Genomic DNA, 27,934 nt, shown 5'->3' on the forward strand with positions numbered 1-27,934 from the left:
ATGTGAGTTTCTTCCACTCTGTGGACATTTCCTGAGCCCTGGTTCTTCCCTCTGTTGGACGGTTGGTCTTGGATTCCGCTGGTGTTCCGCCGTTGGTTGTCTGCTCGGTTGGTCCCCCTCGCTGCTGTCTGTCTGGTCGGTCGCTGTCAATTCGCGTGGGCGTTGAGTGAGCTGTGTTTTGGAGTTCTGTGCAGTGCAGTCAGTAATCTACCTGTGAAGCGGGTTAGCTGTGATCAGTGGTGTGATTTGTAGTCGCCGTGAGTGTTCGACATGGCGCCTAGTTTACGCGAGTTGGAAAAGCAGCAGAGTCACCTTCGGAGAACCCTCGAAGCCATTCAGCAGTTTGTGAATCAGTACGATGCAACGAGAGATGCTGACCAGATCGACGTCCGTCTTGAACGCTTGGACGAGACGTTCAACGAGTTCCGTTCTGTGCGAATCAAGATTGAGCTGCTGACCGAAGAAGATGACTTTGATGTAGAAGTGATGGAAGGTGAGACAGAAGAAGATCGTGCGAAAAGGGAGGCTGATGCGAAGAAGAAGCGGAAGGAGAAAAACTTGAAGGTGCTGATGGAAGCTGAAGATTTCTACTGTGCTGTGAAGGCGAAGCTGTACAAGAAGCGCGGTCCGCTAGAGACCGTCCCACCGGTCCCTGTGCCATCTGCTGTTGATGCGAGGCCTGCTGTTGGTCTGTCTCATGTCAAACTTCCGGACATCAATCTACCGATTTACACTGGTGAGCTAAGTGAGTGGATCGTTTTCCGTGACACGTTTCGTAGCTTGATTCACAACAACTCCCAGCTGTCGGATTTTGACAAGTTCACGTATCTACGTTCGTCGCTGCTCGGTGAAGCGCTTCTGGAGATCGCTGGCATCGACGTTTCAGCCGTTAACTACGATGTGGCCTGGACAACCCTGGAGCAACGATACGACAACAAGAAGCTGATCGTCAAGGCTCATTTAGATGCGTTGATTGCAGTCGAACCTATGAAACGGGAGAGCTACGCGGCACTTAATCAGCTCATCGGATCGTTCGACAAGCACCTGATGATGCTGAAGAAGATTGGGCAGGACACGGATATCTGGAGTACTCTGCTGGTACACATGGTGTGCTCGCGCTTAGATGGCAACACGCTGCGTCTTTGGGAAACTCATCATAAATCCAAAGATGTTCCGAAGTTTGATGATCTGATGAAGTACTTGCGCGGTCATTGCTTAGTACTGCAGTCGGTTGCGCCATCCAAGCCCACTGCTGAAGAGGAGAAACAACGACGTCCGTCAGTGAGTCATGTGGTGACTCAGTCGGTGAACAAGTGCCCATTCTGTGATGAACTGTTCCATTCACCTTTTCACTGTCTGCTGTTCTTGAAGAAAACTGTCGATGAAAGAATGGAAGCTGCTAGGAGACGGAATCTGTGCCTGAACTGCTTGCGTGCTGGACACTCAACTCGTTCCTGCACAAGAGGATCGTGTCATCACTGTCATCAGTACCATCACTCACTGTTGCACATCAACGCTGTACGAGAGAGACCCTCCGCCTCGCAAGCACTGACCAGACCAACACCTGAGCAGCAGCAGTATCAACAACAGCAGCCGCAGTATCAGTCAATGGGCCAGCAGCAACCACAAATCCAACCTCCAATACAGAACCAGTCTTCAAACACTGCTCAGTCGAACACACACTCACAGAACACTCAGCAACTGTCCACCACAGATCCATGCACAAGCCACAACACTACAACACTGTCAATCAGTTCCCACAACCGTAAAAATGAAATTTTACTCTCAACCGTTCAAATTTGCATCCGTGATCTGCGCGGAAACACACGCCTAGTTAGAGCGCTGCTCGACTCGTGTTCGCAATATTCGTTTATGTCCTCCGCATGCTGCAAGAAGCTTGATCTTCGTTGCACTCCAGATTACCTGACCGTACTCGGAATTGGCGGGTCGTCTGTCGTCTCACGGCAGCTTGTATCAGCGAACGTACAACCCCGTTCGTCCGCTCTGCCGCAGTTTAACCGCGAGATGGATTTCTACGTGCTTCCTGAGCTGACATCCGCTTTGCCGAACCAGAACATCGACACTACTGCGTGGGAGTTTCCGAACAACATCATCCTAGCTGACCCACACTTCAACGAACCTGGAGAAGTGGAGCTGATAATCGGTGCTGAACACTATTTCGATCTCTTACGAGATGGTCGATCACGCATCGCCGAGGATGGCCCTGTGCTGCAGAATACTGTTTTCGGTTGGGTCGTTTCAGGACGTGTACCAAGCAAATCAACAAGCGCACACGTTGCAGTCGCGCAGCTGAACTCCGCACCTACCAACCGTAGCGACTATGTGCCTTGGCGGCCGGCGTTCCGATCGGGACACCCTCAAGAACTTGATGCATGCTCAACGTTCGGCTGCACATCAAAGCATTGCAACCGAATCCGTGGAACTGCTGAGAACAAACGGTCAATCTCAAGCAGTGTGCACAACTGTGCGTAACCGTCGTCAGTGAAGATCTGATCTTGCACTTGACCGCCCAAATTTAAAAAAAACTACATTTCGTCTGTGCGACTCGCCTGAGTCGAACCGTTTTACTGTCTGGGCTCCAGTGACCCAAATTCGAGCCTTTCGTCCGTCAACAATCAACCTTTGCATGAAGTCCGTTATCCGTAATCATCTGTCCGTCTTTGGAATGCAATCCAGTACCGCACTGTACCGTTCTGTCCCGTCGCGCAAAAGCGCTCATTTGCATGCAAACAATCATCTAAAATCTACATTTTGTCGCCGTAGAAGCTAAGAGGACACGTGTGCACCTGCGTGCACAGCGAGACGAATTCTAGACCCTCGTCTCCCCAGCTCAGTAAGCGTGATCATCTGCGAGTCTGATCAACTCGTTTGGGAGGTCGAAGCAGCCCTGAGAACCAGCAGCACATCGTGGTCCTGCACGTGCACAAATGTAGTCGGTTTGGGGGTAGAAGAGATGAAAGTAGCTCCCCCACTCTTCCGAGCAAGAGAGAGTAGCAAGGGGGTAACGAGTGAGGACGCTACAAGAAAACCTGTACTCGGTGAACCCTCCTCCTACTCTGCCGAACACGACCAACGTAGGTCGTCCCAGCGCCAATAGCGCTCGAGGTTAGTTGGCCTCCCCAAGGACATCCGTCAAAGCCCCAGACAGTCAACACAACACCGTTGTCGAGAAGCAGTCAGTTCCTGAAAACATCATTCGCGGCTCGTGGCCGCAACCGTTTCATCTGGCTACAACTGTGGCCAAGCCAAGCTGTCGCCGTATGTTGCAGTACAAGCTGCATCTGTCTGTTTCTGCTGCGCCGGTACAAGCTGTTCATACGAGTGGCCATCGTTCGAGGATCCAGCACTAAAGCACTCGGGGTGGCGCTGTCGCAATCGGACGGGTTGGACTGCCGCCCTAAGAAGCCCAACGTTAAGTATCCTGTAAATATATGTTGTCGTTTTAGACTCTGAATCACTTTTTCCGGCAGGTACTTACCGTCTGCGGTCATCGCTGGATCCCCCGAACCACAACTGCACTCCAAGCAACAGAAATGCAGTCCAAAATGCAGCTGAACAACATGAACGAACCAGCGCGGGCAGCAGAAACAGACTCAACTCAACACAGCTGATTTGCTGATGCAGTCGTCGCAGTGAAGACAACAAAGCAGCTGAAGCAGAAAACCACATCAGCAGAAAGCAACAGCAAGAAGAAACAGTGTCGTTCTTTTGTAATTTCTATTTTTGTTTGGTTGACGAAGAATATGTGTTAGAGTAAGTAGCAGTAAGATCGAAGTAGGCTGGAGAAAAACAGTAGCAAAACAGAAGCAGTGATAAGTGGAGAGATAACAGATATCAGAGAAGAGAAGAAGAGAGCATGGTAAGGGTCGTAGTCTGTTTAAAACCTTAGGTTTTCAAGGCGGCCGGCATGTTAGCGCAAGAAGATTGGACACCCCTGAAATGTGATCCACAAGTCGGAGATCTACTGATCTCCTTTTGATTCCCACGAATGATCGTCCTATTCCTGTTCCTTAAAATTCTCTCTTCTCCCGTAGCCCAAATCCCTCTCCAAATTCCCTGCACAAAACCGATCACAATAAACTGCTCCAGTATCAGTCGCAATTAGACACCGTCGAGAACACAACCGTCGCGTAATAAAACTAACTTTTACACCGTCCGAACTGTTCGCGTTTTAGTTTTAATAAACTGTGCCGTTCTGCAACCTAATCGCGCGTTTTAAGTGCAGTGTCCGAAACCGTGCACGAACACATGACTTTTGAAATATTTTGAAACAAAATCAATCTTTTCAGCTCGATGTCTTTATCAGATAAAACTGACTCTTTTCCGTAATTGAAGAACTTCTAGTTGATCCACGATATTTTCCGAAAAAAATCCCAATTTATTTCAAGTTTGCGCAAACTGCCCCCACCCCAAGCATCAATTTACTTTATCATCCCCAAGGCACGGCGCCAAACATCACAAATAAATTGTCCAAACGCCTTCCTGCTGGAATCAGCTTCTCAGGGCTCACTTACTGCGGCACTCAACCGTGTCATCTTGATATACTTACTAACTTTCCCCCACCCCCAATCCCAGCACTAACTCGACATCCTTCTATTGTTGAACCAAGTGTAACTCACTCGCCAGGATCAACTTCGATAATAGAGTTGCGAGATGCCTCCTTCACTTCTTTGCTCCAAGAACAAAGCGCATCTTCCACGCGAAACTTTGCCCCGAGTCACCTCTCACCTTTTCTTGCGGATCCGGATTTGGTGCGGAAAACTTTCATCCTTCCCCCCGTCGATAGGGTGAGGTGACGACTTCCAACTAGTGATAGCGCACAAAACTTTTCCCTTTCTGAACCCTAGACAAACTCTTGGAAGGGAACTCTTGCAAAAAGAAAATAGCGAGGAGAAAAATTTGCAGGGAAAATAACAAACTCTACTCGCACCTAAATTGATCTCATGCTTCAGTTGCTTGCTTTTGAACAACTTCATCAACAGCTATCCAAGGGGGTGGTCCCACTGGTAGGTCATTTCCTCCATCGAACCTATCTGTAATACGCGTAATGTTCTTTGTTGATGTCGATGAAGTACTTGCTTCAGTTCATTTGATGTTGTTAAAATTCAAAATTCAAAAAGCAAAAAGTAAAAAGCAAAAAGCAAAAAGCAAAAAGCAAAAAGCAAAAAGCAAAAAGCAAAAAGCAAAAAGCAAAAAGCAAAAAGCAAAAAGCAAAAAGCAAAAAGCAAAAAGCAAAAGCAAAAGCAAAAAGCAAAAGCAAAAGCAAAAAGCAAAAGCAAAAGCAAAAAGCAAAAGCAAAAAGCAAAAAGCAAAAAGCAAAAAGCAAAAAGCAAAAAGCAAAAAGCAAAAAGCAAAAAGCAAAAAGCAAAAAGCAAAAAGCAAAAAGCAAAAAGCAAAAAGCAAAAAGCAAAAAGCAAAAAGCAAAAAGCAAAAAGCAAAAAGCAAAAAGTAAAACATTTTTACAAAAAATTACTTTAAAGAAAATGTTATAACTTAAATCAGGTAATGCTAGTAAACTGAAACAACCTTATCTGAGCCAACAAATTCACGCGTAAAAGCTACACTTTAATCCTATCGTTGTCATTCCTGAAAAAGCCAATCCACCCTCCCCCCTCCCCCTATTTGAATGCTTGCGAAAAGTTGACAGCTCTTTCACATCTAGCTTGTTCCGTTCGGAAAAACAAAGGATTAGTTTATGTATACATTTATTCGTCCCCCGGAAAGTGGTGCTGCTGCGAAAAGAAAAACTCGCAGTCTTTTTTGCCCCGGCCGGCCTCATTTATCATTCCTCTTTGCAGGGGAAAAGCCTCCATCGCTGATGGAGTTTTTCTTTTCCGAAAACTAGGAGGCCGGATTTTGGAAATCGGAGCCTCCCCTCCCCAGCTGGATGTGCCACGTGGAGCAGCTAAAAGCCATGGATTTTCCCCAAACTCGGCGAGGACGAGTACCACACTTTGATGGAGGATATTTTTTTGGCTCGGATTTAGCCCCCGGAGGGAGAGCGGTATTAGTGCTTCTTTTGATAAAATGGAGCCGTCGGCTGATGGAAAATTTTAATGCTGAATGCAAAATTATAGCAAAAAATAGGCTACAGAATATAGAAAAAAAGCACTTAGTATGGCCCACCGGCCAAACGTGGCCCGCCAGGTGATTTTTGTGGCCCGCGGACCCGTTTTGAATGACTTATCTGTAAAGTGATTTTGTAATTTTGAACAAATTAAGGTTTAGTTTAAGCTTTATTGTGAACCTTTTACATCAAGTAAAGAAATTATTTATCCATACAAACATTTTACTGAAAAATATATCTTATTGAAATTATTAATGTGTTTTAAAATATTAATTTCGTCATCAATCTTTTCTAGAATTTTGTTTTCCATATTAATTCAAAAGTCACATCAAACCAATTTTAATTTTTCAAAGTGTGTGTTACCCCTTGAAATAAAAAAAAAATTAACAATTCGGTACTTCGGTAAGTGCAATCAATACATAAAAAAAAAATCATTATATTTGTGAATTATTTTTTTCTTCGGCATTTAGCCACAAAATGATCAACCACTTTTACCTTGAACAGACTGTGAAATATAAACTTCTAACAAAAATATTAGCAGCGGCCTACCCTGATTTCAATGTCTGTTGAAACATATAAATTACAGTATTGAGATTTTGAATACTATTTTTGAAACATTATTTTGATTTTAATATATTCGACCCCATTGAATTGGCCGAGGGATTGGCAGCTAATTTCAACGAATCTGTTGGAATATTTTTTTCCATTCCCAATACTTTTATAATGAAAATGTTAAACAAGTTATTGAAGTTGCAAAAAAACTTTATTTGATGGGTGTATTTATCCATTTTATAGATAGAAATAACGTTATTTTTCCAAATCAGCCATTTCCAAGGGGTAATTTTGGTCCTTGATCACGAATCTGAGGTTCATTTTTCGATATTTCTTGACGGTGGAGCGTTACGACCCCTTTAATTTTTCTGGTTTTTTACTAAGACACAATTTTCAGTGATTTGTGGCTCGCAACCGTGAAGAGATAGAAATTTGGTGTCAAGCGGACTATTGTGTAAAATTCGACGCCCGATTTGATGGCGTACTCAAAACTCCGAAAAAACGTATTTTTCATCAAAAAAGTTGATTTTTTTTAAATCGCTGCCATTTCCCGTTACTCAACTATCAAAAATCGTGAGACATATCATTTTATGAGAAATTTAATGTTCTTTTCGAATAGGAAATAACGATTTTTTAATTTTTTCATTTAGAACAAAATTTTTCATTTTAAAATTACGTGTTTTTTTCTAACGTTGCAGGGTGACATTTTAGAGAGTAACAATGTTCTACAAAGTTGTAGAGCAAACAAAAACAAAAATTTTGATATGTAGACATAAGGGGTTTGCATGTATTCTTCACGAGTTATCAGAATTTAACTAAAAAGTTTTTTGAAAATGTTATTATTTTGACCATTTTTGATCAGTTTTTCGAATTTTCAACCCCAAAAACTCAATTGTGCGCTTTCAAGAGCATTTTTTTCGAAAAGCTCAGCTAATTTTGCATAAGAATGACCCTTTGGACGATTCTTGTGGCTTGTGCACTGCTTGTTTGTGGGAATTTTTCGAAAATAATAAAACAAACCGGATGCACTCATTCATCACGAGAATATTTTTTTTTTTTTTTTGAAAAAGAATCTGATTCCTAAAATTTTCTCTTTGGAACTAAGAAATTCGGGCAATAAGTTCCTCACAAAGAATTCGAATCGATTAAAATGTTTTTTATTCATTGTCACCTAATAAGTCTATAATTTTCAACTGATGATATCTCAGAAATTAGTGACAAGATTTTCAATATTGTAAGAATTTTTCACAGTTCATCAAAAATATATTTTTCGAATTAAAATATGTTTTTTTCAAATAAAAAAACGTAAAGAAATCAAAAATATATTGTTTTAACTGGTAACGAAATATATTTTATCAAAAAAAATATATATATAAATATACGTGGTCATTTTTTTCAGGTCCTACAGCTTGGTATTAAAAATTGTACAGCTTTATTTAGCCGTTGAAAAGTTATGATTGAAAAAAATATTTAGACGATTACAAGAAAGTGTGATTATCAACATTACCTCAAATAGCTGGTGCTGATCACCACGAAAAAGCCATGTAGAGGGTTGCCATTTTCATCAAAAGCTGTGTCTGTATATTGTTGACAAAAAGTCTGTAGGTAAATCAATTTGTTTACTCATAACCTATTTTTATTAGGGCCGCTTAGGTGCTGCGATCATGTTAGGGGCCATCCATAAACCATGTGAGTTGGGGAAGAAATTAATCTTTAAATGAGAGGATACACCAACCATGTATGTGGATGTGGATTAAGTAACGTTTTAATTTTTTTTTTTGGTCCTTGTTTTGAACTTTTTCTAGATTTTTTTTTTTAAATTCATATCTCATTAACCAAATTATGCACGATCATGCACTATGGCTCAGAAGATAAAAAAAAATCTAAAATAAATGAAGTATTTTGACTTTTATTTTATTTCATCTTCTCAAAAATATTTTATGGACTTAAAAAGTACCTGAATGGTAGGACACATTTATGAAATAAAAAATCTGCTCAAATGTCGGCTTCCAATGGAAATGCAAAAAATAATGAAAGTGGAAGAATAAAAAATAGGAATAAAATTTCAAGTGTAATTTTCCACGCTCGCCTCCGCATTTGCATTCAAATTTTATTTTTTTTTTTTTTCATAAAAAGGTTTTACAGCATGCTACATTATTACAGTTTTGGTACTGTCCAAAATTTCAAAATATCAATAAACATAAAAAAAGTACTTTTAGTTGTACGCCTTTTCGATCTGTGATTCCCAAATAATTTTTTTGGCAATCTTAAAAGCGCCGTATTTGTATAAAAATACAATTATTAACGTTAAAGAATGTATTCTTAAATTTTATACAAACGATTGCACAAGTCTTTCTAATAAAAATTTCAATTTCAAGTAATTTGATTTTAGCACCTGAATTTTAGGAGAAATTTTGGAGGAATAACCAAAAATTTAAAATGAAATTTCGATCAGAAAACGTTGATGAATATGATCTTTTAAACACTCTTAAATGTCATGTAACAAATGTCTAAGCATAAATAGTTTAAACGGAATTTATTTCAGAATTTCCAGAACATTTTTTTTCTCGTATTTTTCAATCCGACTGAAACTTTTTTGGTGTAAATCAAGTTTTAGTAACAAAAAGTGAAATGTAAAATCACCAAAATTTGTTTTTCCGTGCTTCATTTTTTTAGTCAAATCGATCATAAAATTCCTTCAAAAGATACAGACTTTTGATATTCTTGTTCTTTTTGCTACTATCAACGACGATGAGAAAATTCAAGTTTTCGGCATTGTTGTTTCACGCTTGACGACGTTGTGAAAAGTGGATTTTTTGGAACTCAATTGAGTTACATAATGAACATTTCAGCACTCTTTTTTGTGAAAGCAGTCCATTTGGTCATTTCAGAAGAACAGATCGAGTAAGTAGCTTTTAAGAAGTTGCAGAATGAAATAAATTAAAATTCTATCAATGTCACCCCGGTTTACGGTACCCTCTTTTCCCGTAAATCGGCCTCCACGGGCAAAGTTGGGTGTGCGTGTGAAAGTCAGCAGAAGCGTTAGAAAACTCGCGCGCGCGATTCGCATTAATAATTCAATCCTTTAATCACGCTTTTTCCTTTTGGTGAGAAGATGATGGTGGTGGTGGGGGTTGGTAAATTGTCAATGTTTGTCCAAGGGGGAGGGGAGAGGGCTTCTATAAGCCATGTGACACGATGGTACCTGCCATTATTCATACAACCTTCCCCTCCTTCCATCTGGAAGCTCGCACTCCAAGAATCTCTTCTTCGCCCCCCGGAAAAGTGAGATGAAAAATGTATGCGTATGTATCAGGGTTGCGCCTGAATGCCGGCAAAAGTGTTGGAACTTGGAGAAATTCGCGCGAGACGAGCGACGGGAAGTATCGGATGTGACACGTTTAGTGATAAGTAAGTCAAGTAATTTAGCAAAATGATTCCGCGGGACGTGATTGGGGTTGACAATTTCGGTCGAAGGCTTTTGCCCCATTTGGGAAATTGTCTGCACTGAGCTGTGTGGAGGAACCTGGGCACATCGATTACGGTGAACAGCGTTTGGGTTAATGGGAAAGGATTCGCGAAAGCTGCTGGTGTTGATGAGTGATTTGAATATTCAATTTGCCTCCAATAAGATTGTGGCGATTGGTAGCGATTTAATGGCAATTAGATTACGCGTATGGTGGGGAAGTTTTTTAGAATTCGTTTTGGATTTAATTGTCCTTTGTTTAATAGGAAATATAGAATTTATCAAAAATAATTTGTCCACTGGATTCTTCAAATTTCAACTTGAGTTAACTTTTATTATTCAAAACTGCTACATCATCTTTAATAAGATTCAACATCTACTTCTGATGACCTAAAATCTACAAGTTACAAAAACTGCCCAATCCCCTTACAGTCCACCACCCAGCTCCGCTCCGTTCCAATCGATTTCATTTTAAGTGCTTTTTTAGCAGAATACACAAAACCTCTAGGAGATTATCGAATTCCCACGGCCCGGTTCCGGGGAACCGCCTCCAGCCAAACGGACCTCCTGTTCCTGACGGAGAGAGAGAGAGAGAGCGAGAGTCTGCTGATGGACTAAGGAATTTGCTGGAGCCAGCGAATTTTGCCTGTCTGCCTGCCAGTTATAACAATGTCTATTTTAGGACACTTACCAGCACTTTCACTTTTCCTTTCCGGGAATGTTTCCGTCCGACCGGACGAGAACCGGGTTTGGTTCTGGACGTGCACGGGACGACGGGAAATCAAATATTTATGAGTGAAATGTGCAAATAAAATCGCGAGACATCTTCACGTCCATCGCCTGGCTGGGCGGTGGAGGACGACGTCCGGGGGGGACGTGTGGTCCAGGATCTCATCATAACGCAATTTTTACATCGTTTTCAGGAAGGGTGGGGTGTTTTTTCGGCGAAGATCTTGGAGGTTGGAATCTTATGGAGGAATGTGGGTTGAAAAGAGTAGGTCAGGTACTCACGGAACAGAATAATTTGTATTTCAGTATCAATAATTTTCTTCACATTTTACCTAAAAATGGAATAAATTGTAAGATTTTTGCAACACCGTTCAAAAATATAAAATAAAATCAATCAAATTATATCACCAGAGAAATATGGTCTGGATTATCCATGCTATTCGACCGTCGTAATATTTCTTACTGAAACTCACAAGAGCTTTAACAGCTCGAAAAAATCTGCTTTTGTTGATTCAGCTGAACTTAAAAGTAGAAAATAAACAATTAAAAGAAGGTGAAGTAAAAACGTATCGGTAAATTATTTTAAAAGGTGATCCTGATTTTTTGAACGTACTGTCCGATTAGATCGTTCCGGGTTTATAAAATTTCGGGAAAACGGGAAATTTTTAAAACATTTCCAAGGAAAAAACCCAAATCAAGTATTTTCAACTTGTGAATAAATAAATAATCATTGAATTTTCCTAAAAAATATCATTTCTACCACTATTTAACTTGAAACACTATTTCATGAAATCACAACTCACAGTTTTAAATTATTCGAAGTAAGTTATTGAAATATGGTTGCATTCTTTTAGTAAATTTCAAATGATACTAAGTTGTTTTTTAATGATTTAAAAATATCTCGAATACTTTAAACAAATTCTTCTCGAACAACCCTTTTCGAAAAATTTAATTATATCAATTCAATTTTAATCCAATTTGGTCAAGGCAAACACAAATGTTAAACAAATTTCAATTTTGATCTTGGACGGAAAAGGTGAATATATTATTTTCGTATGATATAATAAAAAAATCGTTAACATAAGTTGTCAAACAAATAATAACAAATATTCATTCCACAATAGCGCAATTTTTGTTGCCCAACTTTTATTTTCGTTTGAATGCTTCAGAAATAAGTATTATATGAATTAAACCTTGACATGAATTTTACAGACAAGCTGATAAATTCAATATAAAAAGAAGATTAAAATGAATAAAATCGAACTAAGTTCACTTATTATATTTTATTTGTATTATTTCGAAACATCGGTGTCAAAGGGGTAGGAAAATATATGCTTCCGCTTGTATTTCAGTAATTCCGTGAAATTTACAAATTTTCCCTGGACGGAAAATTTGACGCTCTAGGTCCGATTTATCAACCACATTATAGACAAAAAATTTATATATATACAGAAAGCTAAAAAATTAAAATGATCTCAAAATTGCTGAACGAACATATCAAGGTGCTATTTTAAGAATTTAGTTAAGTGGGAATAGTTGGACACATATGGGATTAGGACAACCATTTTTTTTTCTTTAAAGTAACCTTAAGTTAAAACTTTATGTTATATTTTTTTAAGGAACTACTCATATTTGAAAGAATGAAAAATATCACACTCAAAGTAATCATCCTTTTTTAATACTAAAAAACAAAAAAACTAACTTAAAAAAACACAAAACTAACTAAAAAAAAACATTCAATTTCCCTTATCGCAATATATGTATCAAATGATTGGAATTATTTAAACATTTTTTTTAATCTTTTTTTTTGCGAAAAACTAAAACTCTTATAAAAATTATAATAAATACTCAAATTTTCCTCAAAGCTACGAATTTTCGAAAAAAATCTAAAATTTTTGGCCATGCAACACAAATATTAATTAAACGAGAATTTTTCAAACATTTCGAAAAAATGTTTTTTTTTTAAATATCCGAAATTTTAACAAAAAAAGCCCGATGCAAACATTTTTTAAAATTTTTGTCGTCGTCGTTCTCCTTCAAAGTTGGTACAAAAAAAAAGAAAAGAATTTAAAAAAAAAATGATAAACATCAAAAATTTAATAAAAATAAAAGTCTTATCAACTGAAACAAAAAACTAAAATGGATTTTCGGCATTGAAAAGCATATTTGGCATGTCTGGGCTAGTTTATGAGTATTTTTATTTTTTTCAAACATCCGATCTTTTCGATAAAAATGTTTTCAAAATTTTTAAACCAAGACTAACATTTTTAAAGGGCGTAGTATTGGATGTTTGGCAGTTTCGAAATGTTAGTCTTGGTTTAAAAAATTTGAAAATATTTTTTTCGAAAAGACCGGAAAATTTCACGAATGTTTCTTATTTTAACATTGAAAATTGGACCATTAGTTGCTAAGATATCGACATTAGAAAATGGTGAGTTGTTTGGGTAGGACTTAGAAAACATCAATTTTCCTGTTTTTAAACCTTTGCATGGCAATATCTCAACAACTAAGGGTCGTATCAACAAAGTTCAAAAGAGCAAAATATAGAAAATTTTCTCAGCTTTTCAACTTTTTGTTTTTCAAGAGTGGGCAAACATGTGCACTAATTGAAAAAAAAAAAATAAAAACTTCGACTATTTTCAGAAAAGTCACCAAAAATGGATTTAACTTGAAAACAGTGCACTTTATTAAAATTTCACTTAAGTACTTTTTGATTGCAAATTTGATTTTACATCGAAAAATGAAGTTGAAACATTTTTGCGACCAATTTTTCGATTTTTTGGAAAAATCAGTTTTGATTCAAAAATTCAAAACTCGCTCAAAGATTTTTTGCACAACCTGGAAATTTCTGAAAAGTTGGCATTTGATGTCCTCTAAAACATTTCAAAAAATAAAAATAATAAAAACAGTATTTTTTGCAAATGAAGTTTTAGTAACAAAAAGTTAAATAAAAAATCACCAAAAAATATTTTACCGTGTATCATTTTTTTCCAGTGTAGTTCATATCTATACCTACAAATGTCGAAGACACCAAATCGATCAAAAAATTCCTTCAAAAGATACAGATTTTCGAATTTTCATAAATCATTTCCCAAATTTGTATGAAAAATTATATGGACAAACTAATGATGCAAAATGGCTTCTTTGGGCATACCGAAGGCACCAAAAAACTTTCAGCCGGATTAAAAAATACAAAAAAATCGAATGATCGAAATCTGAAAGAACTGCTCTATTGTGTAAAACTATAATTTTCAAAACTTTTTCAAAAATATGAAGATTTGAGAAAATGATGAGTACAAGTATTGGCAAAAAACAACTACAAAATTTAAGTATGTTTTCAAAATACGTAGCTTTGTGAATACTTTTCATAAAAATAATGTTTTCTTTGAAAGGTGTATATATTTCTTATAATCTTCATGGGTGTTTTGATAATTCTAATTTGATTGCGAATACAAACTAGAACCAAATGAAACATCCATATAATGCTCAAGAAGCAATACATTGTTCATAAAATGTTCATAAATCAGGAAAAAACTTTTGTACGAACTTTTATCAAAGGAATTTTATTTAAAAAAAAATCAAAACAGACTGAGAATCATTTTATTCTTTAAGGGGTTACATAAAAAAAATCACAAAATGTCATATTACAGAAAATTGTTTGAATCCACTTAAAAGATGATTTTCAATCACTCCTGAAAGTATCAAGAAAATATTTCGTGATTAATCGTTGTGAGAGACGATTTAAGCTCAACATTTTGTCAGGCGCAAAGCGAACTGTCAAACTTAGGGATCTTTTTTTGGGGTTATTGAAAGTATTTTTTCGGATAAGGTAACCCTTAAGTCAAATTTGAAGGTTTTTCCTTGAAAAATTATTAGTGAATAATGTTTATTTAGTTTTAAAGTAGTCTCTTAACATGTGACGAATTAGAATAAAGTGCGTAAATTGTTTTAAACTTTAGTATCACCATTCACAACAACTTAAGCCACTCTCAAATGCCTCAAACTTTGTGCCCATCCAACCCCGCCCAGCCTCTCCCTCAGGCATGATAATCGCCTCTTTCGAAGGTTCGGTGGAATTGGACTGGAGACACTTGGTGGACGTCTAGTCCCCGGGACCGAACGCAAATATTTTCACAAGACTACAAAGAAAAAACATGAACTAAGAAACGCAGGGTATGGAACTAAGTCCGGGAAGTCCTGAGGAGGGACCAGAAGCATTTTTGCTGCGAAACGCTTTTATAATTCATGCCCTAGAATCAATTTTGGTCGGTTGGATGGTTTCTGTTGGTGGGATGTGAGGTTGGGGAGGTTTCACGATAAGTAAGGAAGGGAGGCGTTAAGTGACGGAAATAGATATTCAATAAAATTGCAAAGATAACGGGACAGGCCTGGCGTTGAGAGGAGTTCCCTTCCGGGAAAAGTGCGCACTTGTGATTGTGGGTAGGGAGATTGTTTAAAATACATGTTTGGTTTCGTTCTTTGTGCGTGTTGTGTCCTTCAGCGCGAGAGGGCTTATGCTAAGTCGAGGGAAAAGTTTTTGTTGAACCCTTGTTAAAATTTTGAATGTCATTGGCTTTCAAAATCAGCTTGGTATGAATTAACCAACAAAGAAAAATAAAATATTCCCATACCGGGAATCGAACCCGGGCCTTCTGGGTGAAAGCCAGATATCCTAGCCACTAGACCATATGGGAAGACATTTATTTTGGAATTTTCTCTGCAAAATTTAATTTTCAAAGTAAATTAACGGTGAAAGCATTTTTTGTGTTCCATAATAAATAAATACTACCTATAGTTTTCAATCTAATAATCAAACCAAGCTGAATCCAGGGCTGAATCCCATTAACATATTTTTTCACTATTCTTTGATTTCAACAATTGATCAGTAAGAAATCTATGTTTAAAAATAACCTCCCATATGGTCTAGTGGCTAGGATATCTGGCTTTCACCCAGAAGGCCCGGGTTCGATTCCCGGTATGGGAAAATCTTTTGTCCAAAATACTAGCTGTTTTTGAAAAAAAAATTGTATAAATTGGTGTTTTTTTTTTGAAAATCCATTGCTAACCTAATTAAAACATTTAAAAAATGAACTTTGTTGTTAGCTAAATTACATTAATTTTCATTTAACTCTAAAACGCTTGCTAAAATTTAATCATGCTAAAATTAAAGAAAATTTTTAAGTGCTTCCACTTTCATGGAAGAAGCCCTAATTTCTTCGCTGAATCCCAGCAACAAAAAACACACTCTGAGTGATTGCCGCAAGTCCTCAGGACAATTCGTTAGGTCGTTGGTAATTGTTGTGCAAACATTCCTAGCCCGTTCTTTCGTTCGTGATGCCAAAGCCCGCCCCGTGGCGGGTAATCTTTTTCTAGGAAAAACGAAAACACTGGAGAAAACCCATTTTAGAATCCCACCCGGAAAGACCTTCTTACACTTCAAGACGCTCAAGGAATTTTCATGTGGGAGTGGTTGAAATATATTTGGAAGTGAGATTTAGAAAGGATCTTATAAGTTTTATTCAATTTGATGGCATATTTCAGGCAAAAAAAATCTTCGATTTATTTTTTTTTTGTTTCATTGAACTACTTGACGCAAAGGCGTCAATTTTGATAATGAAAATCGATTGAAAGGAAACAAACTTTCAAAAGTTCAAAAATTCTTCACAACATACCAAAAACTAGTCACAACCCCTTTTTCCGCATAGAGCAACAACCCACCCACAACAATTGCACTGCAAATATTTGCTGTGGTCTCTCCACTGCGGGGGTGTGGAGTGGAAAAAGGGTTCTCGAGAGCGTTCACATTTTAAGGTCCTTTTTTTGTTGCAGCCCCATCCACGAGTCGAGTGCAATTTGAGTTAAACTCTGAACTGGAAAAAAAAACAAAACGAATGTAAAAAATCGCAAAAATCAACAAACTCGCGAGAGTTTTGCGCCCGCCACCACTTGAAATGCTTTTAAAACCATTTAAATGTTTGGACCCCGGTTGTAATGTTTTGCTAGCGCTTGAGTCGAGTTTTTGGGGGAAGACTTTTGAAGGGGGGGGGGGGTTTAAACCCGTCGAACAAGTGCTTGAGCACGAAAGTGAATTTCACATCAAAAGTTGAATATATTAAAACAAAACTCCATATTATTTCAGAAAAATATCTATTTTTTGGAAATTTAACTGTCATTCAAGCATAATTTTTGAAAAGGTCTACAAAAAGATAATTTCCTCATTTCATATTTCAGAAAAAATAACAATAAAAAAATTAAAATGTAGAAACGATTTTTGTTGAGAACATCAGAAAATTTCTTAAAATTTTCATTTTCTAACATTGAAAACCGAACCAATAGTTTTCAATAAATCGTCAGTTGAAAATTACAGGCTTTTACGTGACACTAAAGAAAAAAACATTATTTTCATCGATTCCAATTATTTGAAAGGCCGTACCTCAGAACTGAATATCAAAATTTTCAAGGTTTGAGAGAGAAAATTGTAGGAAAACATGTTTTTTCATGGGAGGCTTTGCTTTAAATAAAAAGTTTTTTATTTTATTAACGGAAAATGTTCAAATTTCAGAAAATTATAACCTTAAAGTGACTACAACTCGAAAAAGGTAAGCACTAGCATTTATTCAGCAATGTACTTTTCGTTTGAAAATTTGATTTGGGTAATTCTCTACCAACTCACACGAAATCGGGAAAAGTTGCCCCGACCCCTCTTCGATTTGCGTGAAACTTTGTCCTAAGGGGTAACTTTTGTCCCTGATCACGAATCCGAGGTCCGTTTTTTGATATCTCGTGACGGAGGGCGGTACGACCCTTCCATTTTGAACATGCGAAAAAGAGGTGTTTTCAATAATTTGCAGCCTGAAACGGTGATGAGATAGAAATTTGGCATCAAAGGGACTTTTATGTAAAATTAGACGCCCGATTTGATGACGTACTCAGAATTCCGAAAAACGTATTTTCATCGAAAAAAACAATAAAAAGTTTTAAAATTCTCCCATTTTCCGTTACTCGACTGTAAAATTTTGGAACATGTCATTTTATGGGAAATTTAATGTACTTTTCGAATCTACATTGTCCCAGAAGGGTCATTTTTCATTTAGAACAAAATTTTCATTTTAAAATTTCGTGTTTTCTAACTTTGCAGGGTTATTTTTAGAGTGTAACAATGTTCTACAAAGTTGTAGAGCAGACAATTACAAAAATTTTGATATATAGACATTAGGGTTTGCTTATAAACATCACAAGTTATCGCGATTTTACGAAAAAAAGTTTTGAAAAAGTTACTTTTTGCGTTTCTCTTTGTTTCGTCGTCCGTGTCTGTCGCGGGTGACCATGAACGGCCATGATCGATGACGACCAACTTTTTTAAAACTTTTTTTCGTAAAATCGTGATAACTTGTGATGTTTATAAGCAAACCCCTTATGTATGTATATCAAAATTTTTGTAATTGTCTGCTCTACAACTTTGTAGAACATTGTTACACTCTAAAAAATAACCCTGCAAAGTTAGAAAACACGAAATTTTAAAATGAAAAATTTTGTTCTAAATGAAAAATGACCCTTCTGGGACAATGTAGATTCGAAAGTACATTAAATTTCCCATAAAATGACATGTTCCAAAATTTTACAGTCGAGTAACGGAAAATGGGAGAATTTTTAAAACTTTTTATTGTTTTTTCGATGAAAATACGTTTTTTCGGTGAGTACGTCATCAAATCGGGCGTCTAATTTTACATAAAAGTCCCTTTGATGCCAAATTTCTATCTCATCACCGTTTCAGGCTGCAAATTATTGAAAAACACCTCTTTTTTCGCATGTGCAAAAATGGAAGGGGTCGTACCGCCCCTCCGTCACGAGATATCAAAAAACGGACCTCGGATTCGTGATCAGGGACAAAAGTTACCCCTTAGGACAAAGTTTCACGCAAATCGAAGAGGGGTCGGGGCAACTGCTGTGTGAGTTGGCGGAGAATTACCCATTTAGCTCTTATGAATATATGTTTAATTTTTTTAACCACGTTTTCGATTAGTTTCAAAAATTACATTTTTTTTATTTTTATCTTTGGATACAGAATTTCAAGCCTAAAATTTGCGCCTCAAGGCATGTTGCATATTTCAAACAGTTATATTAAAAAAAAACTTTGTGGTTTAGATATTTATTTTAAAGCCTTGTAAATATATGCAAAAAAATAACATATTTAACTTCAAAAAAAAACTAAACTTTTCAGAAAAGAAAATGTACATCCAATTGAAATGCGTTCAAAGACAAACTTATGGGAAATTGGACGAGCTTTCCGGTAAAAATATTTTCGAGGCTGAAAAATCAAGTCTGTCAAATAAAAATTGCCAAAAACCATCAAAAAACCGCTGTAACTTTACAAGGATTGGACTTAGGACAATGGTCAATATGGAGACTATTATGTAAAATTGTCTGGAGAATTGATTCCCGTATTTGGCTTTTGAAAATTTTGATGTTTAGAGCCCTTTTCAAAAAAACAGTTTCAGTAAATGATTTTTGTATTTTTTAAGGTGAGTTGCTCCATCCTGCATTTTACGTGAGTCTTTTTGTAACATCTTAGGCTATTTGCACAAAAATTTTGAATGAAAAAAAATCGTGTGCTTACCTTCAAATTTGACATTTAAACTTAAAAATCAAAATATCTGGTAAAAGTAGAGTGTTTTTTTTCTTTCAGTGTATTTTTTTTTCGGAAAGCCCGTCAAATTTCTTACAAGTTTGTCTTTGACCACTTTTTGATACGATGCAACGGCTTCGAGATACAGCAATATTTAAATTACGAAATACAAAAATATTTTAAATACTTCCGCCCTTCTCAAATGTCATTATCGAGTGTAACAGGCTCCATATACACAAAAATGGCTTATATATGCCGAGGATAACATGTCTACAAAGTTTCATTGAAATAGGAGAAGGTCGAGAAAAAAGTACCTAAAAAATTCCTGTTTTGGGCTGGAATTGCTCTATAAATAAATATTATTTCAATCATTTCAATTTAGTCCAAAACTATATCGAAACGCTTTATGTTGTTCCAATTTAAAACATTAAATGAAATTTATACCAGCATAATAGTTACTATTTTTTTTTACAAAACAGTAGTTTTTTTTTTTTTTTTTTGAGAAGTTCCAATAAACCAAATTTTTAGTTTTTGCTTTTTGGGTGTTTTTTAATACCCCTGACTCAAGGCGGTTTCAAAAACACCAAAAAAGCAAAAACTGGAAATTTGGTTTTGGACCTTTAAAAAAACTTCAGAAAAACACTCTAAAAGTCTATAAAGTGATTGCAAAATTTAAAATTAATAAAGTCCAGACAAGATTATCCGCAGATCTTGGTAAAATTTTAAATCGGAGAATCGAAACACGAATTTTTATTTTTTTGTTGCCTTATTTTTCTTTGTTAAGCATTGTCATGACTCCTGAACTACTCTAAAGAAATTTAGAATTTTTAAATCCAAGATGGTGGCCAAAATGGTGGATGGCAGATCAAAAAGTAACAATTTCAATATTTTTTGTGTTGTACGGTGAATTTACTAAACACATGAATGTTTGACATAAAATTTCATTCAAGAAGCGTTTTTCGGAATTGCAAAAAAATGATACAACTAGTTGCAAAACTTGATTTTTTCATCACTCAGGTTGCAGAATTCGAATTCAATGTTTAAAGTAAAAAATTAAAAAAAAATAAGAAAAAATAAGTATTTTTTTTGTTCGTGATTCGATTATCCGAAGTCCTATGCAAACCTTCGGATTATCGAGTCTGGACTGTAATGAAAAATTTATTATTATGATTATATTAAATGGTTTTAGGTTGTAGATAGAACAAAATTCTGTAAACATAAACTAAACACGATAAAAAAAGAAGAAAAAGTAAAAATCCTAACAATAGAGGGTTACTTGAACAAAATTGTGAATATGTATACTAAAATAGGAGCATTACCAGTTATATACAAATTACTAGTTCAGACTCGATTATTCGAAGTCTTTGCAAAAAATACTAGCAATAAGGGGCTATTCATAAACAAATTATGCTCATAATTGAGATTTGAGGTCAGTTTACCCAGTGAATAAAGCGCCTGAATGCCCGCACATTTCTAGTTTAATTCCGTTGTGAAAATATTTTTGCTCTTATTCTCGAATGGCCGTTATGCGATTCCGTCGTGAAACTACTTACCTTTCTTGTCATTCTCGAAGGACGAAACACGAAACTTTTCTCAACTAAAAACAACAGAATAAAATAGTAACAAAACAAATGTTGAAAGGTTCTACTTTTCAGCACTGAAATGGATGCTGTAAAGTTGAACTTTTCAGCAATTGTTGAGAAAAGTTATGCTTTTCAGCATTGATTTGATTTAAAAGTGTAAATGACAAAATATGTGAACATTTGACTTTTAATTCCATTCAAAGCTAGATTCAAAGGGTATTTTCCATAATTGCAAAAAATATTGTATGTAACGCGATACAAAACATGATTTTTTAAGCACTAACTAACCAACTCGGTGAACATCGTTGGATAGGTGTACGACTCGTGCTGATACAATCTTCTATAAAATAAACTACTATTTTGCAATTCCGTCGTAAAACTACTTACTTTTCTTGCCATTCTTGAACGACGAAATTGCCTACTTTTCTGTACCAAAAATAATAGAATCGAATAGCAACACTTTTCAAAATAAATGCTGAAAAGTTCTACATTTCAGCACTCAAATGGGTGCTGAAAAGTTGAACTTTTTAGCTTTTAACCATTTGTTTCTCAACTTTTTGATAGTTCAAATAACAAATTATCGTTCAGCCAACAATCCTCAATCAGCGGGTGATTAAACCCCCAGGAAATTGCAATTCCGGTGCATCAACGTGCGCATGGTTTCACACACTTGAACATTTTAATTGATTTTGTCCGAGCGTTCTATTTGTGTTGAAATCGGCCATCATCTGTGGTGGTCGTGTCGTAACGCGTTAACAGATAGCAGATTCGAACCCGAGAGCGTTGAAGGCAGACAGCTGCTAACGCGGTCAAGTAGCGAGAAGGGAAGATAAGAATGAGGGAAGAAAATTGAATGAAACGATTGAAGCGCATGTCTAACAAGCTTGAAGGGACGGCTACCTTTTTGTGAGGGTTATTTTTAGGTCATCGTTTGAAGTGAGGAACGTATGAGGTAAATTAGTGTGAAGCGGAAACGAGAAAAATAACCTCGTGGCAACATAGAGACCAGAATTCAAGAGGGTCCTGTGGCGCAATGGATAACGCGTCTGACTACGGATCAGAAGATTCCAGGTTCGACTCCTGGCAGGATCGGTGAAATTTAGTTTTTTGCCCCAAATCATTTTTTTTTTCAGCTGAACTCAGACATTCAAATCATTTTTTTTTTTTTCAGCTGAACTCAGACATTTCAAATGCAATTGAATGACAAAACGTAAGCCAAAACTCAAATGTTGACATGCTAACAAAATGAAGTATGCATTTTAAGGGGAAACTTTTGATCAATTCGAATATTGATGCATTCTTCTAACGAACGAAGAATCATATTTCTGGCCGAAAACAGTTCTGTCAAAGCCTGCCAATCGTGGCCATACCGGTGCGCCAAAATGCAATCATGTCAAAAGATGGACCCTCCATCACTCACATTCACAAATTTGCATGTGTCTATAAAACGACGCGGTTGTGTTCTCTTGACGCAAATGTTTTCAAGGTATAAAAAATGTGATTCTATTTCGAACCAATCAAAAATGGAATAAAAATAATCAAAAAAATGACTCTTAACTTGTGACAATAGATCATAACTGTGACGAAATGTGGCCGCGGGGCAATCGCCTAACGGATATTGCACTCATATTGGCTCCCATACTGGTGGCACGAACTGCCGTCGATGCTCAACCCGACAGTTTCCGGACAACCCACCCCTCGGAATAAGGACGCGTTATGATTGCGTGGCCCCACGCTGACAAGTCCTCCGCATGGCTGCCGGAAACCATTCGCTCGACGAACTCCACGCAATCAATAGAGCCGACGGTGGCCACTGGCTATGGAAGTGCGCACCGGAAGTTGACCGGAAACCGAACGGGTGGAGTTCGGGAAATTGAAAATGACTGAACATAACAATCTTCCCATTTGGATGATAACGTTGGACGCAATCGAGTTATGCAGAAACAAACATCAAATTTGAAACGACTTTTTATTACATTGCTTAGTAATATTCATCCGACTTTCGAATTCTCTTAATATTAAATGACAATTGAAATTGCAATCGAAACTGCTCGTCAATCGGTCCAACACGGATTCAGCTTCAACTAAAAATAATTAATAAAGGTAATATTTGAACAGATGCTAAATCCATTTCCGTAAAGATTTTCAAAACAATCGTCTACTAAGCAGTTCTCTGGAAAATCACTTTTGATTGGAATTTGATACTGATTTAATTTTCCAAATTCTAATTTGTTTTTTATAGAAATCATATTATTCGAATTTACGTATCAATAATTTTAAGTAATTTACAGTCATGCCCTGGTTTTGCACGCCTCGGTTTTGCACTGCCCCGGTTTTGATTCGTTCAGACTAAAATGTTTGTTAGTTACTCTTCGAACAAATCTTTGTTATTATTTTATTGTTATTTTAACAACTAATCCAATCATCCCAATAACAGTTGGAGGTATTTTTCCATTACAAAAAATGTTATTACAAAGTTGTTTTGGCTTTTAACCAATATCAGACTAATAACAAAATTTGTTATGATAGCTTAATCTGCTATTCAACCCTTATGCAAAAATTGATTTTTCAAAAAGATTACAAAACACTTTCTGTTATTTAAACTGTTTTGAATTTTGTTATTACCGTCTGCCCGGGATATGATATTTTGGCTATATGGGAGACATTGACTATAATCGTATGAAAAAATCATACTACATAACATCAATAGTCAAAATTATAGTGTTTGGGAATCGAGATGATGTCAGCTATCGATTGCACTTTTAATCATATAAAAAATTGAACAAAAATACGTATTTTTCGTACATGAAATTGCATTTTTTTTCTCAAAAAAATACTCAACATTATTGTTTTTGCAGTATGGGTATCAAATAATCGTATTTTTTCATACATTTCGAATGCAATAATTATTTTTGAAAATACTATAAATTTTCACAAAACTATGTATTTTGAAAAAAAATACTCACAATCATAGTTTTTTGCAATATGAGTATCAAACGATCGGGATTTTGTCCAAACATTTTGAATGTTATAATTTATTTGAAAATACTCAGTTTTTCACAAAACTACTCAAAATTTTTCACAATATAGATATCAAATGATCGGAATTCTTATAAACATTTCGATTGTAATAACAATATGTTTTGAAAATGCTTAAAAATTTCACAAATTAACGAATTTTTGAAAAAAAATACTCAAAGTTTCAGTTTTTTTCAATATGGGTATCAAATGACTGGGATTTTTCCATACATTTCATTTTAAGCATTTTTTTTTAAATACTCAGAATTTTCACAAAGCTACATATTTTCGAAAAAAAAACACTCAAAATTTTATTTTTTTGCAATATGGGTATCAAACGATCGGGATTTATTCATACTTTTTGAAAGTTATTATTTATTTTTTTGCAAATATTATTTTTTTTTTTCACAAAACTACGTATTTTCAATTTTTTTATTCAAAATTTCAGTTTTTCATAATATGGGTATCAAATGAACTCGATGAATAAATAAAAAAATAATCAATTTCGAAAGCTTTAACAATTATTAAAATACTCAAAATTTAAAAGTTTCTAAATTCATTATATTCAAAATGTTTGAAAAAATCCCCATCATTTGTTACCCAACTGAAATTATTAGTGTTTTTTTTTAAGTACGTAGTTTTGTGAAAATGTTGATTATTTTCAAAAAATGTAATTATTACATTAGAAATGTATGAAAAATCCCAATCATTTGATATTAATATTGCAAAAAATGACTTTTTTTTCAAAAATACGTAGTTTTGTGGAAATTTTCCGTATTTTCAAAAAAAAAATATGACATTCGAAATGTATGATAAAAACATGATCAATTGATACGCATATTGCATATTTAGATGAATCAAACCTGAACTGCTCATAACAAAGCTGTTTTAGACAAACAAATAAAGATGTGTGGTATAAATTATGTTTCATATTTTGACTGTTAAAAAATGTTTTTTTTAATCATTTCATCGCAAATCCACAAAGTTTAGATCGACCTTTTTTGAAAATCAAGTAGCTTTTTTCAAGCGTTTAATAAAAAAACTGTTGAGAAGAAGAATCATTTAGCATTCATTGTTTGATTAAAATATTGAAGTTTTGTCTTTTTTTTCAGTGATTTTGCATGCACTTATTTTGTAATGTTTATCTTTTTTTATCTGAAAGCACAAGTTATTTACTAAAACCTTAATTTTAGAGCGACACATTTGAATTTTTTTAACCAGATTTTGATTATCATTTTGCAACAACATTTAATGCCAATGTTAATGTTTATTATTTGTGTGAGAATCTGTTGATTGCCCGACAGTTTGAACAAAAATCATAGAACATGGAACAAATTTACAATTTATAAAATATGTATATTTCTTTTCGAAAAATTACTTCCATCTTTACAAATAAAATTTAAAAATAAAAAAAGCAAAGGTCACACATAAATTATGTTTTCAAATTAAACATTTAAAAATAAGTTTTAGTTTTTTTTATAGATATTTTAAATAAGCAAGACATATTCTCAGATTAGATTATCTTAAATAAACCATTAGATCAAAGCTGCTTGTTTGTTTAAAAAGATCAGTTCTCAAATTAAATCAAAACTTGTTCTTTAATTTTATTGTTTATGCAATACGTCTAAAAAAATCTAAGCCAAACGTTCAGGAACATTTGCAATTCGACTAAAAAAAACTTGCTATAAACTCACAAAAATAAAAAAAAAAGTTAGAACTCATTATTTTCTATGCAATAAGTTTAAAAATGTCAAAGCCAAACATTAAAAGAAATAAAAAAAAACTTGATAAAAACTCACAAATTTACATGAAATATTTTAAAAGGTCTTTTAAACAAATTTTAAAAAAATATAAAGCATGACGGGTTATCTTACAAAAACCACCCTTTTTATTATCTTTCGGACATTAGTGAAAATCGTTTATTTGCATAACTTTTGAAGTACTTTACTAAACTTTATTTTTTTAAATAAACCATAAACCAAGAAAAATCAAAGGAGACCAACACGGAAAAAAGTCGGTTCGAGAGAAATTATTTTTCAGCATCCTATAACACACAGACAGACATTTGCTCAGAATTTGATTCTGAGTTGATATGTATACGTGAAGGTGGGGCTTGAAGGTCTAATCAAAAAGTTATTTTTTGATGTGATTTTATAACCTTTCCTCAGTGAGATTAGGAAGGCAAAACCAAAACCATAATAATCTAAAAAGCGACGAGTTTTTTTCCTGTACTAGCCAACATTGGTAAAATTGTTTCTGTCATGAATTTTCAGAGCAGAAGATGTTACTCGAATTTCCACTGATTTGACAGAGAATTGCTGCAATTAGAAAAAAAGAATATTTGTTCAGTTGATTTATCCATACCACCTTTATTGACGTCAATCTTAAATTTTCATATGTTTCTCAAACTTTGCCAGAACTTCAAATTTGGCTATAAATTAGTCTGACCTAAAGTCTGTGTTTCACATTCAGCACCATGTTCTCGAAGACGGTGATTGGTTTGGTATCGTTTGCCGTATTGTGCTCACTCTCCGGGGTGCAGTCGGATCGGCCCCGTTACATCCTGCAAAACACCAAAGTGACGTACTTTGAAGCGCTGCGCAACTGTAACGACCTCGGACTCCAGCTGGCCTCGGTAAACAACGCCCAGGACAACACGCTGCTGAAGGCGGCCATCGGAACGCAAACCGGCCCGTGGTGGTCGGCCGGAACCGATCTGGGCGACGAGATGAAGTGGATGTGGATCACCTCGAAGAATCCGTTCGGGTACACCAACTGGGCGCCGGGACAGCCGGAAAATGCCGACACCAACGAGAACTGCCTGATTGTTGGATTCCCCGTCGGGCAAGGTGAAACGAGATGGAAGGACGAACCGTGCGGGACCAAGTACAAGTACATCTGCGAGCCGAAATCCGAGCAGCGTCCGAATCGGGCTGGTTGAATCTGATTGGATGAATATTGTTGTCACTGATTTCAACGATAAAAGTGGTTTTCTACTCAGTTTTCAAATAATAATTAAAAAAAAACTTTTTTTCATCCCATCTCAAGATCAGATATAATAATTTAAAGAGTACAAAAACCTGGCAGGTCTACAAATTCGTCCAAATTACCAAGTCCATCCAATTACTTAAGAGATTCTAACGCAATTGCCATGTGGCCAGCTCCACCCAAAAAACCATTTATCCTCGACGAACAAGCCCGTCCCATGCTTCCTTCGGAATCTATAAAAAGCCAATTTTCAATTAAAATCAGGAAATTCATTACATTTTATTACCCCGGAATATGAACTACCCTCCGGAATGGTTGTCCCAAAAGCGAGCAATGGAACGGCCACAATAAAAACGGTTCATCTCGAGCTGGTAACGCCTCCCTCCACCTACTCCCACCCCTTTTCCAAAGGACGAAGGACGACTTTCACATCCGAACTATCATCATTGCCACATAAATATACAAACACACAGGGACACATTTGCAGATATCGAGGACCGACCGCCTTCTTCGTGTTCGAATTCAATTCAATTGAATTGATCTGAAAACAACTTAACTCCCGCTTCTTTTCACGATTTGGGTGGACATTTCGGGTGGGTGGGTGCTCTTTTTCGTGTCGGGTCGAAATTCACCCATTATTGTGCGCGCTCGTAGTGGCTTGTGTCGTGTCGACGTACTTTACGACTTTCTCCCTGGTGCGCCTCCGCTCAAGAGGCGGTTTTTTTACTTTCTCCAAGACAGTTTTCTGATGGAGTTCCGTGCTGATGCACTATGGGGTATTTCCATATAAGCGAGCGGCCAAAAATATGTTTTTGCTTTTCTGTGACTTTTTTGTGTTGTTTGTACTTAGTATAATGAAAACAAATGAAATTTGATATTTTTCC

At 36.0% G+C, this 27,934-nt stretch overlaps 2 protein-coding genes and 3 non-coding genes across 5 annotated transcripts; 4 read left to right on the top strand and 1 right to left on the bottom strand.

Annotated features, from left to right (window-relative positions):
* Positions 1-270: 270 nt before the first annotated feature.
* Positions 271-4,155, top strand: LOC119765987. Its single transcript, XM_038250300.1, has 3 exons — positions 271-2,226; positions 3,100-3,437; positions 4,056-4,155. The coding sequence occupies exons 1-3, from the start codon at positions 271-273 to the stop codon at positions 4,153-4,155; spliced, it is 2,394 nt and encodes a 797-aa protein (XP_038106228.1).
* An 11,302-nt stretch (positions 4,156-15,457) lies between these two features.
* Trnae-uuc lies at positions 15,458-15,529 on the bottom strand. Its single transcript has one exon. It is a non-coding gene; the product is annotated as a tRNA-Glu (tRNA).
* A 218-nt stretch (positions 15,530-15,747) lies between these two features.
* Positions 15,748-15,819, top strand: Trnae-uuc. The gene has a single exon. It is a non-coding gene; the product is annotated as a tRNA-Glu (tRNA).
* A 6,244-nt stretch (positions 15,820-22,063) lies between these two features.
* Positions 22,064-22,136, top strand: Trnar-acg. Its single transcript has one exon. It is a non-coding gene; the product is annotated as a tRNA-Arg (tRNA).
* A 4,402-nt stretch (positions 22,137-26,538) lies between these two features.
* LOC6051334 (C-type lectin lectoxin-Enh5) lies at positions 26,539-27,030 on the top strand. Its single transcript, XM_001867757.2, has one exon. The coding sequence runs from the start codon at positions 26,539-26,541 to the stop codon at positions 27,001-27,003; it is 465 nt and encodes a 154-aa protein (XP_001867792.1). The 3' UTR covers positions 27,004-27,030.
* The last annotated feature ends 904 nt before the right edge of the window (positions 27,031-27,934 follow it).

Source organism: Culex quinquefasciatus, chromosome 2, assembly GCF_015732765.1.
Source record: "Culex quinquefasciatus strain JHB chromosome 2, VPISU_Cqui_1.0_pri_paternal, whole genome shotgun sequence".
In the NCBI taxonomy this organism is placed as follows: domain Eukaryota; kingdom Metazoa; phylum Arthropoda; class Insecta; order Diptera; family Culicidae; genus Culex; species Culex quinquefasciatus.